Source organism: Canis lupus, chromosome 16 (genome assembly GCF_003254725.2).
Source record: "Canis lupus dingo isolate Sandy chromosome 16, ASM325472v2, whole genome shotgun sequence".
Classification (NCBI taxonomy): domain Eukaryota; kingdom Metazoa; phylum Chordata; class Mammalia; order Carnivora; family Canidae; genus Canis; species Canis lupus.
Genome location: NC_064258.1, coordinates 26,810,910 through 26,824,046, shown reverse-complemented (window position 1 = coordinate 26,824,046; position 13,137 = coordinate 26,810,910). Strand labels below are relative to the sequence as shown.

Genomic DNA, 13,137 nt, shown 5'->3' with positions numbered 1-13,137 from the left:
TAGTAAACAGGTTATTTTTCTTTCACAGAATTACAGTGGTGCCTTTATTATATAAATCAAATCATCATATATATATTCTTTTTATGTATTCTTTTGTATCATTGGTCTTTTTAGTCCTTCCTGCTAACATCACATTGTCTTGATAACTATAGTTTTATAGTAAATCATCCATAATGGTAGTATAAGCCCTACTACTTCAGACTAATTTAGGTATTTCTGTTTTAAAATCAGCTTGTCAATTCCAACAAAAAAAGCTTGGAATTTGATTGGTTTTTGAACTGAATCCTTCGGTCAATTTGAGGGAGATTGACATTTTAACAATACTGAGTCCTCTTATCCATGAAATGGATATACATGTGATATATTCATATAATGTAAGCAATAAAAGAACTATTGGTGCACTCAATATTGATGAATCTCAAAAACTGTAAGTTGAGAAAAAGAAGACAGAAACAAAGGCTATTTATTTCTTGGTGCCATTTTTATGAAGCTAAAGCATAGCTAAAGATATGCCATATTGTTAAAAATCAGAACAGAAACATTTCGTGGAGAGATCATGCCTGGAAACTTGCTGAAGAAAGCTTTCTGAGTAATAAAAACATTCTATATCTTCTACAGTGTACTACGTATGCAGGTATGTGACATATAAATACAATTCAAATATGTATGTATATGTGTATGTACATATAATATGTATAAATTGTATGTGAATGTGTATATATGTTAAATAAGTATTCTATATATATGTGTACATGTACATAAAACTGCATCAAGGCATAAGATTTGTGTGAAACCATTACACAAAATTTTATCAATTTTGAAAAGGCAATAACCAGAAGTGGCTAAAAATATTTTAATTTCAACTATTAAAAATAAAAAAGTTATCAGATTGTTTTCTCTTTTATGTTTCAAAACCATATATAATGCCAGAAATTTTAACCTGAAGAGTACAAAAATGCAGAATATAGTGCCAAAGGAAAATTAATGTATCAGTGTTAATGTAAATCAGCAAAATGTTCTTCAAGTAAACTATGAATTTTAAGTGATTCACTATTTCGAATTAAACAAAATTTTACCAGCCTTATATAATAAACTTGAAATCATATGTACCTAACTAAATACCTACAAAAAACACAAAGCAAACACTAAAAGAGCTACTAGCCCAAATAAATCATACTTGGATAATTAATTTTTCAGACCAAATTTAGAAGACTTGAACAATATTGGCAAGCTTTGTCTGAAAGGCATATATAGAATCTGACCTTAAATTAGAGACTAAAAGATTTTATAAGCATAAGTGGCAGGCATACTATGGTAAGTAATCACATGTTGCTCAATCAATACTCATCTGCATATTTTTTTTCATTCTAGTGATTGACACATAAGAAGCCTTAATAAATGTCAGTTACTGTTGTTATTTTACAACTACTGTCCTAAGCAAGTATTATTTGCAAAAAGAAACTTGTCTGCTTAGTTGCAATATTTTTCCTAAAATATTTTTTAAAAATCCAATGTTTAATTTTACTTTTTACTTTTTCTATTATTTTATTTTCAAAATGGAAGTAATCATAAACATATTCTGTAGGAGATTCTAATACTCTAGTCCTTACCTTTTACAAGTTTTTCATATTGGTCTGTTATGTACTAAATCGAGCCCCCTAAAATTCATATATTGAAGCCCTAAGCCCCATGTGACTGTATTTGGAGATTTAACCTTTATGGAAATATATATTTTTTTAAGATTTTATTTATTTATTCATGAGAGACACAGAGAGAGAAAGAGAGAGAGAGAAAGAGAGAGAGAGAGGCAGAGACACAGGCAGAGGGAGAAGCCTGAGGTGGGACTCGATTCTGGGTCTCCAGGATTAGGCCCTGGGCTGAAGGCGGCGCTAATGAGCCATCTGGGCTGCCCTTTATGCAGATAATTAAGATTAAAGGAGATCATAAGAGTGGATCTCTAATTCAATAGACCTGGTGTTCTTACAAAAACAGGAACAGACACCAGAAATACCTATCTGCACGTACATAGAGGAAAATCCACGTGAGAGAACACAGCAAAAAGGTAGCCATAGAAGAGAGATCCCACCAGTGACTAACCCTGCTGGTAGTTCAATCTTGGACTTTTGATCTTCAGAACTATGAGGAAATAAATTAGTTATTTAAACCACTTCAATCTGTAGTATTTTGTAATAGCGGCCTGAGCTGATTAGTAGAAGTTCAATGTGAGATTGTCATAATGAGAGTGTAAAGGAAGGTCATCTCAAAAACTAAACCATGTATCGGATCCCATCATACTATGAAAGGAAAGGTCAAAATACATGTCGTAGTAAGAAGATAGAAGACAAGCAGTTAATGGGGAGTGGGGGTAAGAAACTACTTTTTTTTAAAGATTTGTTTATACATTGAGAGAGAGAAGGAAACTACTTTTACACAAATAGCTAAATTGAAATTTCTGAATATCATTTTTTTCCATCTTATTGAGCTATAAATGATAACAGGGAACAGGACAGATACAGAATAAGAAATGATTGTTAAAGGATGCCTGGGTGGCTCAGCTTCCTGCATGGAGCCTGCTTCTCTATCTGCCTGTGTCTCTGCCTCTCTCTGTGTGTCTCTCATGAATAAATAAATAAAATGTTTTTTAAAAAAAGAAATGATTTTGTAAGGATACATTGAATAATTGCTATACCTTTTCCACATTATCCTGCAAACAAGCAAATCTGTAACTATAGTAATAATATGCTATTATTTGTTATATTATTATATAATATCTTATTATTTAAATTCTTGAAATTTAGCCAAATCCTCAGAATCCTTCAATTTCTTTAGCATTCTTCCTCTCTCTCTCTGTCTCTCTCTGAGATGGGTGGTATATTAAACTGTGATAATTTGATAAAGGGACCATTTGTCAATGGGTATGCAAGACATAAGAACTTTGCCATGCTTGTAAGGATAGTAATAAAAAAATGTCACCCAGACTTGAAGGAAAGGACAATGTCATTTTACTACGGTCACAGACAGAGGCTTCCACTCAATATTTCAGACAATTATAGGCATGCTGGCAGTGGTGGTAATAAATACTTTGCTCTCAGCCTGTTCCTCTCTTTAGACCAAATCAAGGTAAAAGCAGAGGGTAAAGGAACCCTTTAACCTAATCTGTTGGTGTCACCTTCTGGGCTAGAGAGCAGGGTGGAAAATGCTGCAAAGCTGATATAGAGAGACAAACATAAGATACCCAAATGTATTCCCAGAAACCATTCTTGAAGTATGTTCGACAAAATGCTATTAGATATATACTAATAGTGATAAGTATGGATATACTAAAAAGTGATAGTGTGGGTTTTGGATTTTTCTTAGACTGTGTATGTTTTAGTATGTCCCAAGTGCACGATAATAAGTATTTTATATTTGCAAACAAAATTATAAAGATATTTTAGTTTTGAAAATAAAGTTTAAGCAACTGTGCCAAGTCAGCATTCTTATTTTTGGTCATTATTTAGCCTAACTCAATGGGTTAATTTTTGATTTTTTTAAATGTATGGAAGATTCACATAATTAATTTATTATAATATATAATATAAATATAATTTAATTATAATTAAATTATAGATGAACATAATCTGTTAATAATTTGATCAATATGTATTATGTCTAAAGATATTCTTTTGTGAATACAAATATAACTTTTGTATATATAATTAAAAGTTATTGGGGTAATATTTTTCTTGCCCTGATGCCAAGTGAACCATGTATTTACATTTTGGTAAAATTTCAGATGTCACTTTTTATATTTTTCTTGTATTGATAATAGTACCTGTATCATGTTAGACCAATATGGATGGCATGCCTGTGTTTAATACATTAGATGACTCTATTCAATTTTATTGAGTGACTATCTTTAATAATTACATTAACGTCCAGGCAAATGAATTATCTTCCTGAATGTGAGTGTGTGCATGTGTGTTCTTTTTTGCCAGCACCCCAGAACCATAAGTCTGGAATCGCTTGCAGTTATTTTAGCCCAATTACTGAGCCTTAGTATGGGAATAGCTTATGATGATATTAACAAATGCCAGTGCTCAGGAGCTGTCTGCATAATGAACCCAGAAGCGATGTAAGATGCTTTACTTTTATATGCTTTATATACATAGTTTATATAAAAATAAGTTTGGTATATTTAGTTTAAAGAGTCTAGGCTGCTAAAATAATTAATTATGGTCAAATATAAGCTTTATCCAACAATGTCCAAGTCATTGGATCCATTCCAATGCCCAAGCTGATTGTCTACCTCACTGTCACTTGTATTCTTTTTTTTTTTTTTTTAAGATTTATTTATTCAGAGAGAGAGAGAGAGAGAGAGGCAGAGACACAGGCAGAGGGAGAAGCAGGCTCCATGCAGGAAGTCCGACGTGGGACCCGATCTCGAGTCTCCAGAATCACACCCTGGGCTGCAGGCGGCGATAAACCACTGCGCCACCGGGGCTGCCCTGTCACTTGTATTCTGATGTCACACTTGCTTTATCATATGTGATCTAATTCTACATTTATTACTATATGCCTGAATTTATAATCTAATCCATGATTTGATAAGCCAAATTCAGGCTCGTGATCCCTATACAAGAATGATTTATTAGTTTGGTCTTGTCTGCATCAATCTCTTTCATTTTGACCTCACTCAACCAAAAGTATTGGCATCTCCTGGTTTCAGAGGAGCTGTTATTCAGCTTTTTCTGTTACTAGTGAAGGCTTTTTTGCAGTATCCTTGTCATGCCTTAAAGATCTAGTGAATTTGTTGTAGTCATAATTATTTTTAGAGTATGATGGTTAGATTTTATAGAATTAGGATCAAATATAGGATTTAGGAAACCATCATCCAGTCAGTGACTAGAGCCAGCCCCTTGTCTTTCTGAAGGACATTTCTCACAGCCATTTTCTGCTTGTCTATGTTTTAGAAAATCAACCCCACTGCCTACAGCAGCAAAGTTGATAATAACACATTCTCTCTAATAATAATCCATCAGTTGATGAACATTTGGGTTCTTTCCAATATATATATATTGCTATATATATATATAGCAATACTAATCAGCCATCAAAAAGAATGAAATCTTGCCACTTGCAAAGATGTGGATGCAGGTAGAGTGTATTATGCTGAAAGAAATAAGTCAGAGAAAGTCAAAAACCTAATTTCACTTATACATGGAATTTAAGAAATAAGACATGAACATAGGGGAGAAAGGAGGCAAAGCATAAAACAAACTCAACTATAGCAGGATACATATTCTTCTCCATGCATTTGGAAATTCTCCAAAATAGATCAGATATAAGGTCAAGATAATCTAAATAAACTGATTGGAAGTCCTGTATTCAACTGAAAATCAGCTCTATTATCAAGGAAAAATGAGAGAATGGGTACATCCAACAAATGTTTGCAAAGATTCAAGCTGCAAAAAATTTCTCTAGTTGGATATAATTATTGATATTTTCTTTCTTATAACAGCATTAATTTTACTACTAGAAAGTTTATATCTTATAAACCAGTTCACACATAGTAAAATATTTTGCATTGCCTAATTTTTAGTAATATAATGTTTTATGTGTTTTGGTATATAAATGGAAATCATCTGAATTACTGGCAATGTAATAATAAATTATTTGTGGTCATAACTGAAGTGTATGTTCAACCAGGATATGACCTCTAAACAAAATTGCAATTCATTCAAAACACCCTAATTTGTTCGACTCTATGTAAATAACATTTCCCTGTGCTAATTCAAAGAACTGTGATTTGAGTCTATTGCCTTAATATTCAAAAATTCGCATTAGCTATATCTGTCATCAAATTATAAACCTTTATGAATATAATCTTTTCACATGTTAATGCTACTCAGCATAATAAAAATCATAATAGAAAAGCAACCAAAGAATGTACTATTTTCAACAGAAGGTTTCCACCATGAATTCATTTTTAAAGATATATAGATATATATATATATATATATATATATAGAGAGAGAGAGAGAGAGAGAGAGAGAGCGCTTTTACTCTGGCTAAAGAACAAGAATGGGAATGCCTTTTTCCTGAAGCTAAAAAAGTAGGAGATGATAATGAGCAAATAATAAAATTTTGATTGCTAATAAATATTTTAAAAATAAATGTCACTAAAAGGATAAGAATAGTAAGGGTTGATATTTTAAATGTGTGCTTATAAATGTTATCTCTGAATAAAGAATTGGATACTGGACTCCTGAGTTTAGGCGATATGTTTGAGTTAGAGATACAACTCTCTGAGCTGTCAGGTATAGATGTTACTCAAAATGCAGTACTGATAATATTATCTATAATTAAATATAGATAAAGCAGCAAAAAGCCCAATCTCTTTTGTTAATACAGGGTATTATATATATAGGAATCAAGAAAAGAAAAAAGAAGCAACAAATGAAACAGGTGGAGTACTTTGTGAGATAGGAGCTATAAGAGAAAATAATGTCATGAGTGAGTGTAATATAAGAACCAATAAAATTTTAATCCTAACTAAAATTATTTAATATAAATTCTTGCACATTTGACTTCCCTTGTACAGATTTTGAAAGCTTGACACTAACAAAATTGAGCATTTTGACTCTTGTGGAATGCTATTAAGTAGCTTTATTCCAAGTCTAGGCAATTTATGAAGCAACAACTTACATAAAAAATTGAAATTTGATGTATGTTTAGTCATTCCAGTGGTGTGAAGATCTTTAGTAACTGCAGCATGGAGGATTTTGCACAGTTTATTTCAAAGCCAAAGTCCCAATGTCTTCAAAATCAGCCACACTTAGATCCATCATACAAAGTTGCAGTTTGTGGTAATGGACAAGTGGAACAAGGAGAACAATGTGACTGTGGAAGTGCAGAGGTTAGTACTAATTTGGAAGAATATATAACAGAATTACATGAAAAGTTGTAAATAAATTTTTATAGTATTATGCTGCCATTTTCCCTAATACATCAAACTCACTTTTATATTAAAATGTCGAGTGCACTTGTATATCATTATATGGATTCAGTGGTTTGTAGGTTATTCATACAGGTGATTTTCAAGGTCACTAATTATATAACTGAGTTGTCTGATATTTTACTTTCCCTCTTGAGTGTTGTCTTCCTTCATACAGGCATACCTTTGGTTCTAGGCCACCACAATAAAGTGAATATCACAAAAATTTTTTGATCTCCTGGTGCATATAAAAGTTATGTTTATATGTAATAAAATTGACTATAAAAATAGTCAATTAAGTGTGGAATAGAATTATGTTTAAAAAACAAGGTAAATAGTTAAATAATTTTTTTGCTAAATACATTTGCTAATACATTTTTTTTAAATGTTAATTATAATCTGAGCTTTCAGCAAGTCATAATCTTGTCTTAATGTTGATGGCTGCTGACTGATCAGGATGGTGGTTGCTGAAATTTGGAGTGGTTTTGGCAGTTTCTAAAATAATACAACAATGAAGTTTCCTGCATTGATTGAGTCTTTCATGAACAGCTCCCCTGTAAGCATGTGATGGCATTTGACGATGTTTTACTCACAGTAGAATTGTTTCAAATCGGAGTCAATCTTCCCGAGCCCTGCTGCTGTTTAATCAACTAAATTTATATGATATTCTATATCTTTCGTTGTCATTTCATCAATCTTCACAGCAGGAGTAGATTCCATCTCAAGAAATGACTTTCTTTGCTTATCTATTAGAAGAAGCATCTCCTTGTCAAAGTTTTATCATGAGGTTTCAGTAATTCAGTCCAGGCTTCACTTTCAATTCTAGTTTTCTTGCTATTCCCACCACACCTATAGTTACTTCTTCCACTGAAGTCTTGACCCCCTCAAGTTTTTCATGAGGGTTGGAATCAATTTATTCAAAACTTATGTTAATGCTTTCTGAATGCTTTTCATGGCACCCAGTACAGTGAGTCCTATCCATAAAGTTTTCAACTTTGCTCAGATCCATTAGAGAAATCACTATGTATTGTAATTGTAACTTTATGAAATGTAAATTGAAGTTACTCCTTGATCAGTGTTCTGCAGAATGGATGTTGTGTTAGCAATCATAGGAACATTAATCTCATTGTACATCTCCATCAGAACTTTGGGATGACCAGATGTATTGTCAATCAGTAGTAATATTTTGAAAGACTTCTTTTATTCTGAGAAGCGTGTCTCAACAGTGGTCATAAAATATTCACTAAACCTTGTTGTAAACAGCTGTGCTGTCATTCAGACTTTGTTGTTTCATTTAAAGGGCACAGAGAGAGTAGATTTAACATAAAATTTAAGGGCCTTAGAATTTTTGAAATAGTAAATTAGTATTGGCTTCAACTAAAAGTCACCAGCTGCATTAGCTTCCAAGAGAGTCAGCCTGTGCTTTGAAGCTTTGAAGTTAAGCATTACCTTCTCTGTCCTACTATGAAAGTCCTAGATGACATCTTTCAATGGAAGCCTGTTTTATCTCCACTGAAAACCTGTTGCATAGTATAGTCATCTTCATTATCTTAGTCAATCTTCTAGATGACTTGTTACAGCTTCTATATCAACACTTTCTACTTAACTTGGCACTTTTATGTGATGTACATAGCTTCTTTCCTTAAACCTCATGAACCAACATCTGCCAGCTTCAGAGTCTTCTGCAGCCTCCTCACCTCTCTCAGCCTTCACAGAATTGAAGAGAATTAGGGTCTTACTGTAGATGAAGTTTTTGCTTAAGGAAGTGTTATGGTTGATTTGATATTCTATCCAGACCACTAAAACTTTCTCCATATTAGCAATAAGGCCACTTTGCTTTCTTATCATTCAAGTGTCCCTGAGACAGCAGTTTTAATTTCCTTTAAGAACTCTTCCTTTGCATTCAAAACTTGGCTAATTTTTTGGTGTAAGAGTCCTGGATTTGGCCTATCTCAGCTTTCAATATGCCTTCCTCATTAAGCTGAATCATTTCTAGCTTTTGACTTAAAGTGAGAAATACGAGACGACTCCTTTTACAGGGTTATTAATTGGCCTAATTTCAATGTTGTGTCTCAGGGAATAGGAAGCCGGAGAAGAGGGAGAAAGAGGAGCAGCTCATCAGTGAAATAGTCAAGAGAATACACAATTAAGTTTATTGTCTTATATGGGCATGGTTCATGACACTACCCAAAATTGCAATAGTAACATCAAAAATCACTGAAAACAGATCATCATAACAAATATAATAATACTGAAAAAGTTTGAAATACTTCAAGAATTACCAAAATGTGACACACAGACTGTTGGGAAAATGACACTGATAGAATCAAAATCAAAATCAAATCAAATCAAATCTTCAATTAAAAAAAATGTAATATCGGTAAAGTGCAATGAAGTCAAGCACAATAAAATAAGGTACTCCCATATTTCTTCCTAACCTAGGATCTTCTGGCATTCAGAAAAATAGATACAAAGTTTTCACAATTCAACAAGAAAATGAGGCATACTTGAGGCTTTGAGTATTTTAATACAGGTCAATATTTAAGTAAAAAATATTGGACCATATATAATTAATAAAACCATGTTTCTGGGGATTGCTTGGTGGCTCAGTGGTTTAATGCCTGCCTTTGGCCCAGGGCGCCATCCTGGAGTCCCGGGATGGAGTCCCGCGTCGGGTTCCGGCATGGAGCCTGCTTCTCCCTCCTCCTGTGTCTCTGCCTCTCTCTCTCTCTCTCTCTCTATCACAATTAAATAAATCTTAAAAAAAAAAAAACATGTTTCTAAACCACATAGGTCTTAGATAAATTGAAGGAAGGTGGGAAGAGTTGAGATAAAAGGAATGTAATGAAGGAAAGAGTTCATGAGACTCATAATGGGCATATGGAGGTGAAAAAATCAAGACAAGAAAGGAGTTCAGTGTTCCCTACAGCAGTAGCTTAAGTCACTCATGTGCACCCTCCCCAATATGAAAGTGAGCTTTACATACCTTGTTGGGTGATGTGTTTTTAAGAAACTATTTCCCAGTACCCACTTGTCTTTTCTTGTTTGGGTCTGAATGGAAACTCTGAAAATTTCTAGTAAAAATTGACAGCTGTGTATTATAGCTCTATTAATTATCATATAATTGAGACAGCCCCTGTGATATAACTTTACTTTCTGGAATCCCATATAGATGGCAATACAATGATTTGATTAGACAGATTAGTTCTGGAAAATACAGCAAATTTAGTTTGCTTTAATAAGTATTATGCTATAACTCATATTAAGACTAGTGAAATACATGATTTATTTTTGTGTAACTTATTGAGATTTTTGTCCATTAACCCTATACCAAATCCCTAGGAATTTAAAAAGTAAAAGTGTGTGTGACTGTATGTAAGAATTGTTTCTCCAGCCTTCTCCATTTTAACTGTTGCTTTTATTACGCATAACAATTGAATTTTGAAAAGACAACTACTGGGAATATTGAATGAATCATAGCACTAATCAAGACATAATAATATAGATGAGTGATATAGAGGAGTTAATTTCAGTCATGTTTGTTTAGAAACATAATTTTCTAGCTCTTCATCTTCAGAGAATTAAATGTAAAGTAAACTTTGAGCATCCCATAAAAGTTACAGACTTGTTAAGACACAGTAGATTCATAAGACTTGATTAGGAGCTAGTCACTATAATGAAAGCGATAAATTATAGCTTCTATTTATTTTTGTCTTGTATTTAACTATCTCTGTCTACCCAGCTCTCTTTATCAGAGAGCTTGATGTCTTGCCTTTCGTGGACTCCAGAGTTTCAGAAAATCCTACTACCAACATAGTCAAACCTACCTAGGGATATACAATATAGCATAGAGTAGTAACTAATATCTGTTAAGTAAATGATTAAGTAGCTTCATATTTTGTTCGCCAACATGTTATTTAAACATCTATCTGTATATTATATAATATGTTGTCATCATAAAAATATGTCTCTAACACAAGTAAAATTGGAAGATACTTCAGAGCATTTGATTTGCCTTTTAGGATTGTGAAACTGTTTCAAACACATGCTGTAATCCTGCCACATGTACACTAAAAGTTGGCTCAATTTGTGATACTGGTGCATGTTGTAAAAATTGTCAAGTAAGAGCTTTTTAAAATTTTCTATGTTACTTACATGAACAAAGTCATTTTTTCATAATATTTATATGTTTACATTCTGCTTTATTCAATGTCATTTACTTCACTCCATCAGTATTCTGCAAAAGGAGAAATATGTAGAATTTCCACTGATGAATGTGATCTCCCTGAATATTGCAATGGATCATCTGCAACATGTCAAGATAACTTTTTTGTTCAGAATGGGCATCCATGTGGAGAGAATCAATGGGTCTGTCTGAATGGAAGTTGTATAAGTGGGCTACGACAATGTATAGCTGTATTTGGTCAAGGTATTTATTATAATTTGATCTCTCATATATGTATTTTTCTGGAAAGCAAAAAAAAAGATGTTGATACATAATTGTGATTTTAAAAAATAATGTGATTTTTAGTATAAATATTTTAAAGGATTACAGAAAGATATAATGAATACTCTGTAAGAAAAAAATTAGACAAGTTGTCTGGAATTAAAGTTATGAATTATTTCCACAAAATAATAAAGGGAAAGATTCAAAGTCCATGGGATCTTCATTTAAGAAGGAAGAAAGCAGACTGAACATAAGTTACACTTCCTTCTCTTACTCCATATCCACAATTTTTATTAGTAAATATAAAATAAATACATATGGCTATGGGCATTAGAAGGTCATAAATGTAAGTTGGCATACGAATACAATTTAAATCATACATGCAGGTACACACTTCCAGTTACACAAATTCACACCTGGGAACCACAAGGATAGCTTATAAAATCCCAAAAAGGGGTCATGAAGATCCAGTAACTATGGAATCATTGAAAGATGATGTGCACCAAAGTTGAAAACAAAAAGGAAAATCATGGTACAAAATATACACAGAATCATTTGCTGAAAAAGATGGAGACAGCAGCAATGGCAGCAGCATGTCATGTCTGTATCAGAAAAGGCAAGAGCAATTGACAGAGGAATTATTTAGGATATTCATATAGATAGCCAGGTGGGTCAATCTTTTCTCAATTGTAACAGGTAAATGCCTCCTCTCGTTTTTGTGTAAAAATGAGTTGCAAAATGATTATTAACCCAAAATAAAAATACAATGACATAGAATGACTGTTGGTTTGAAGAAAGGTGACACAAAGATACAAGGGAAGAAACTTATATTATGGTAAAGTGCTCTCCCAAAGAACTGGGTGACTTGAACCACAAAGGAAATTTTGAAGAGAGATATTTCTATCTCCCCATCTCTCTCTCTCAGATATCTATCTATCTATCTATCTATCTATCTATCTATCTATCATCTATCTATCATCTATCTATCATCTATCATCTATTTTCCTCCTCATCATCATCTATCATCTATGATAGAATTGCAAATTTCACCAAATCTTAAATCGGTAGATATCCACCCCCCCAAAAAAAGTATGTGATAGCATGCATTTGAACTCCTATAATTTACTTTCCAAATTTATTTCTATAAGAATTGGTTGTTAATGATGTCGCAGAAAAGGGAGACTAAACCAGGGGATAGAAGAATTAGCCAGAAGAAATAATCATCATAGGAATTAGCAAAATTCACTGTTGACTAATAAACATATCTCTTAAAACATAAAGAATAATATGAAATGGAGTTCTTAATATATCAAAAATGTGGTAATCCCTAGAAGAATAAAAATAGAAAAAAATAGTTTCACTGAGGAAAAAAAACAAATCCTGAAACAAAAGTCAATCATTCCAATAAAATGTGGCACAAAGTAAAATGAAAAATTTTCATAAATCAAGTATTCATTTTATAATTTAAGATAGCTACAAGAATAATAATAAAATAATATGAAACTACAATATTTCTCTCATAAAGGAGAAAACCAAAAAGAATAACAATACTTGATTAGCCCCAAAGAAGACAAGAACAAAGTTAAAAAAAGAAAATAGAATGGACGATAAATTCTAAGATAGCTTATTTACATTTAAATATTTAGCAATTAAATTAAATATAAAATCTGTATTCAATATTAAATTTAGGGATAGGATGTAGCGAGTAGCGACA

General features: G+C 32.5%; 1 protein-coding gene across 4 annotated transcripts in view; it reads left to right on the top strand.

Annotated features, from left to right (window-relative positions):
• Window positions 1-13,137, top strand: part of ADAM2 (ADAM metallopeptidase domain 2) — a 130,678-nt gene that overhangs the window by 67,460 nt on the left and 50,081 nt on the right. For 3 of the 4 annotated variants that reach the window (XM_049094838.1, XM_049094839.1, XM_025436485.3), the window contains 4 exons: window positions 3,978-4,114; window positions 6,718-6,898; window positions 10,999-11,097; window positions 11,210-11,405. In XM_049094838.1, the coding sequence (XP_048950795.1) occupies window positions 3,978-4,114; window positions 6,718-6,898; window positions 10,999-11,097; window positions 11,210-11,405 (613 nt within the window). The remainder of the gene's footprint in view (window positions 1-3,977; window positions 4,115-6,717; window positions 6,899-10,998; window positions 11,098-11,209; window positions 11,406-13,137) is intronic. The other variant, XM_049094837.1, reaches the window with a different exon arrangement.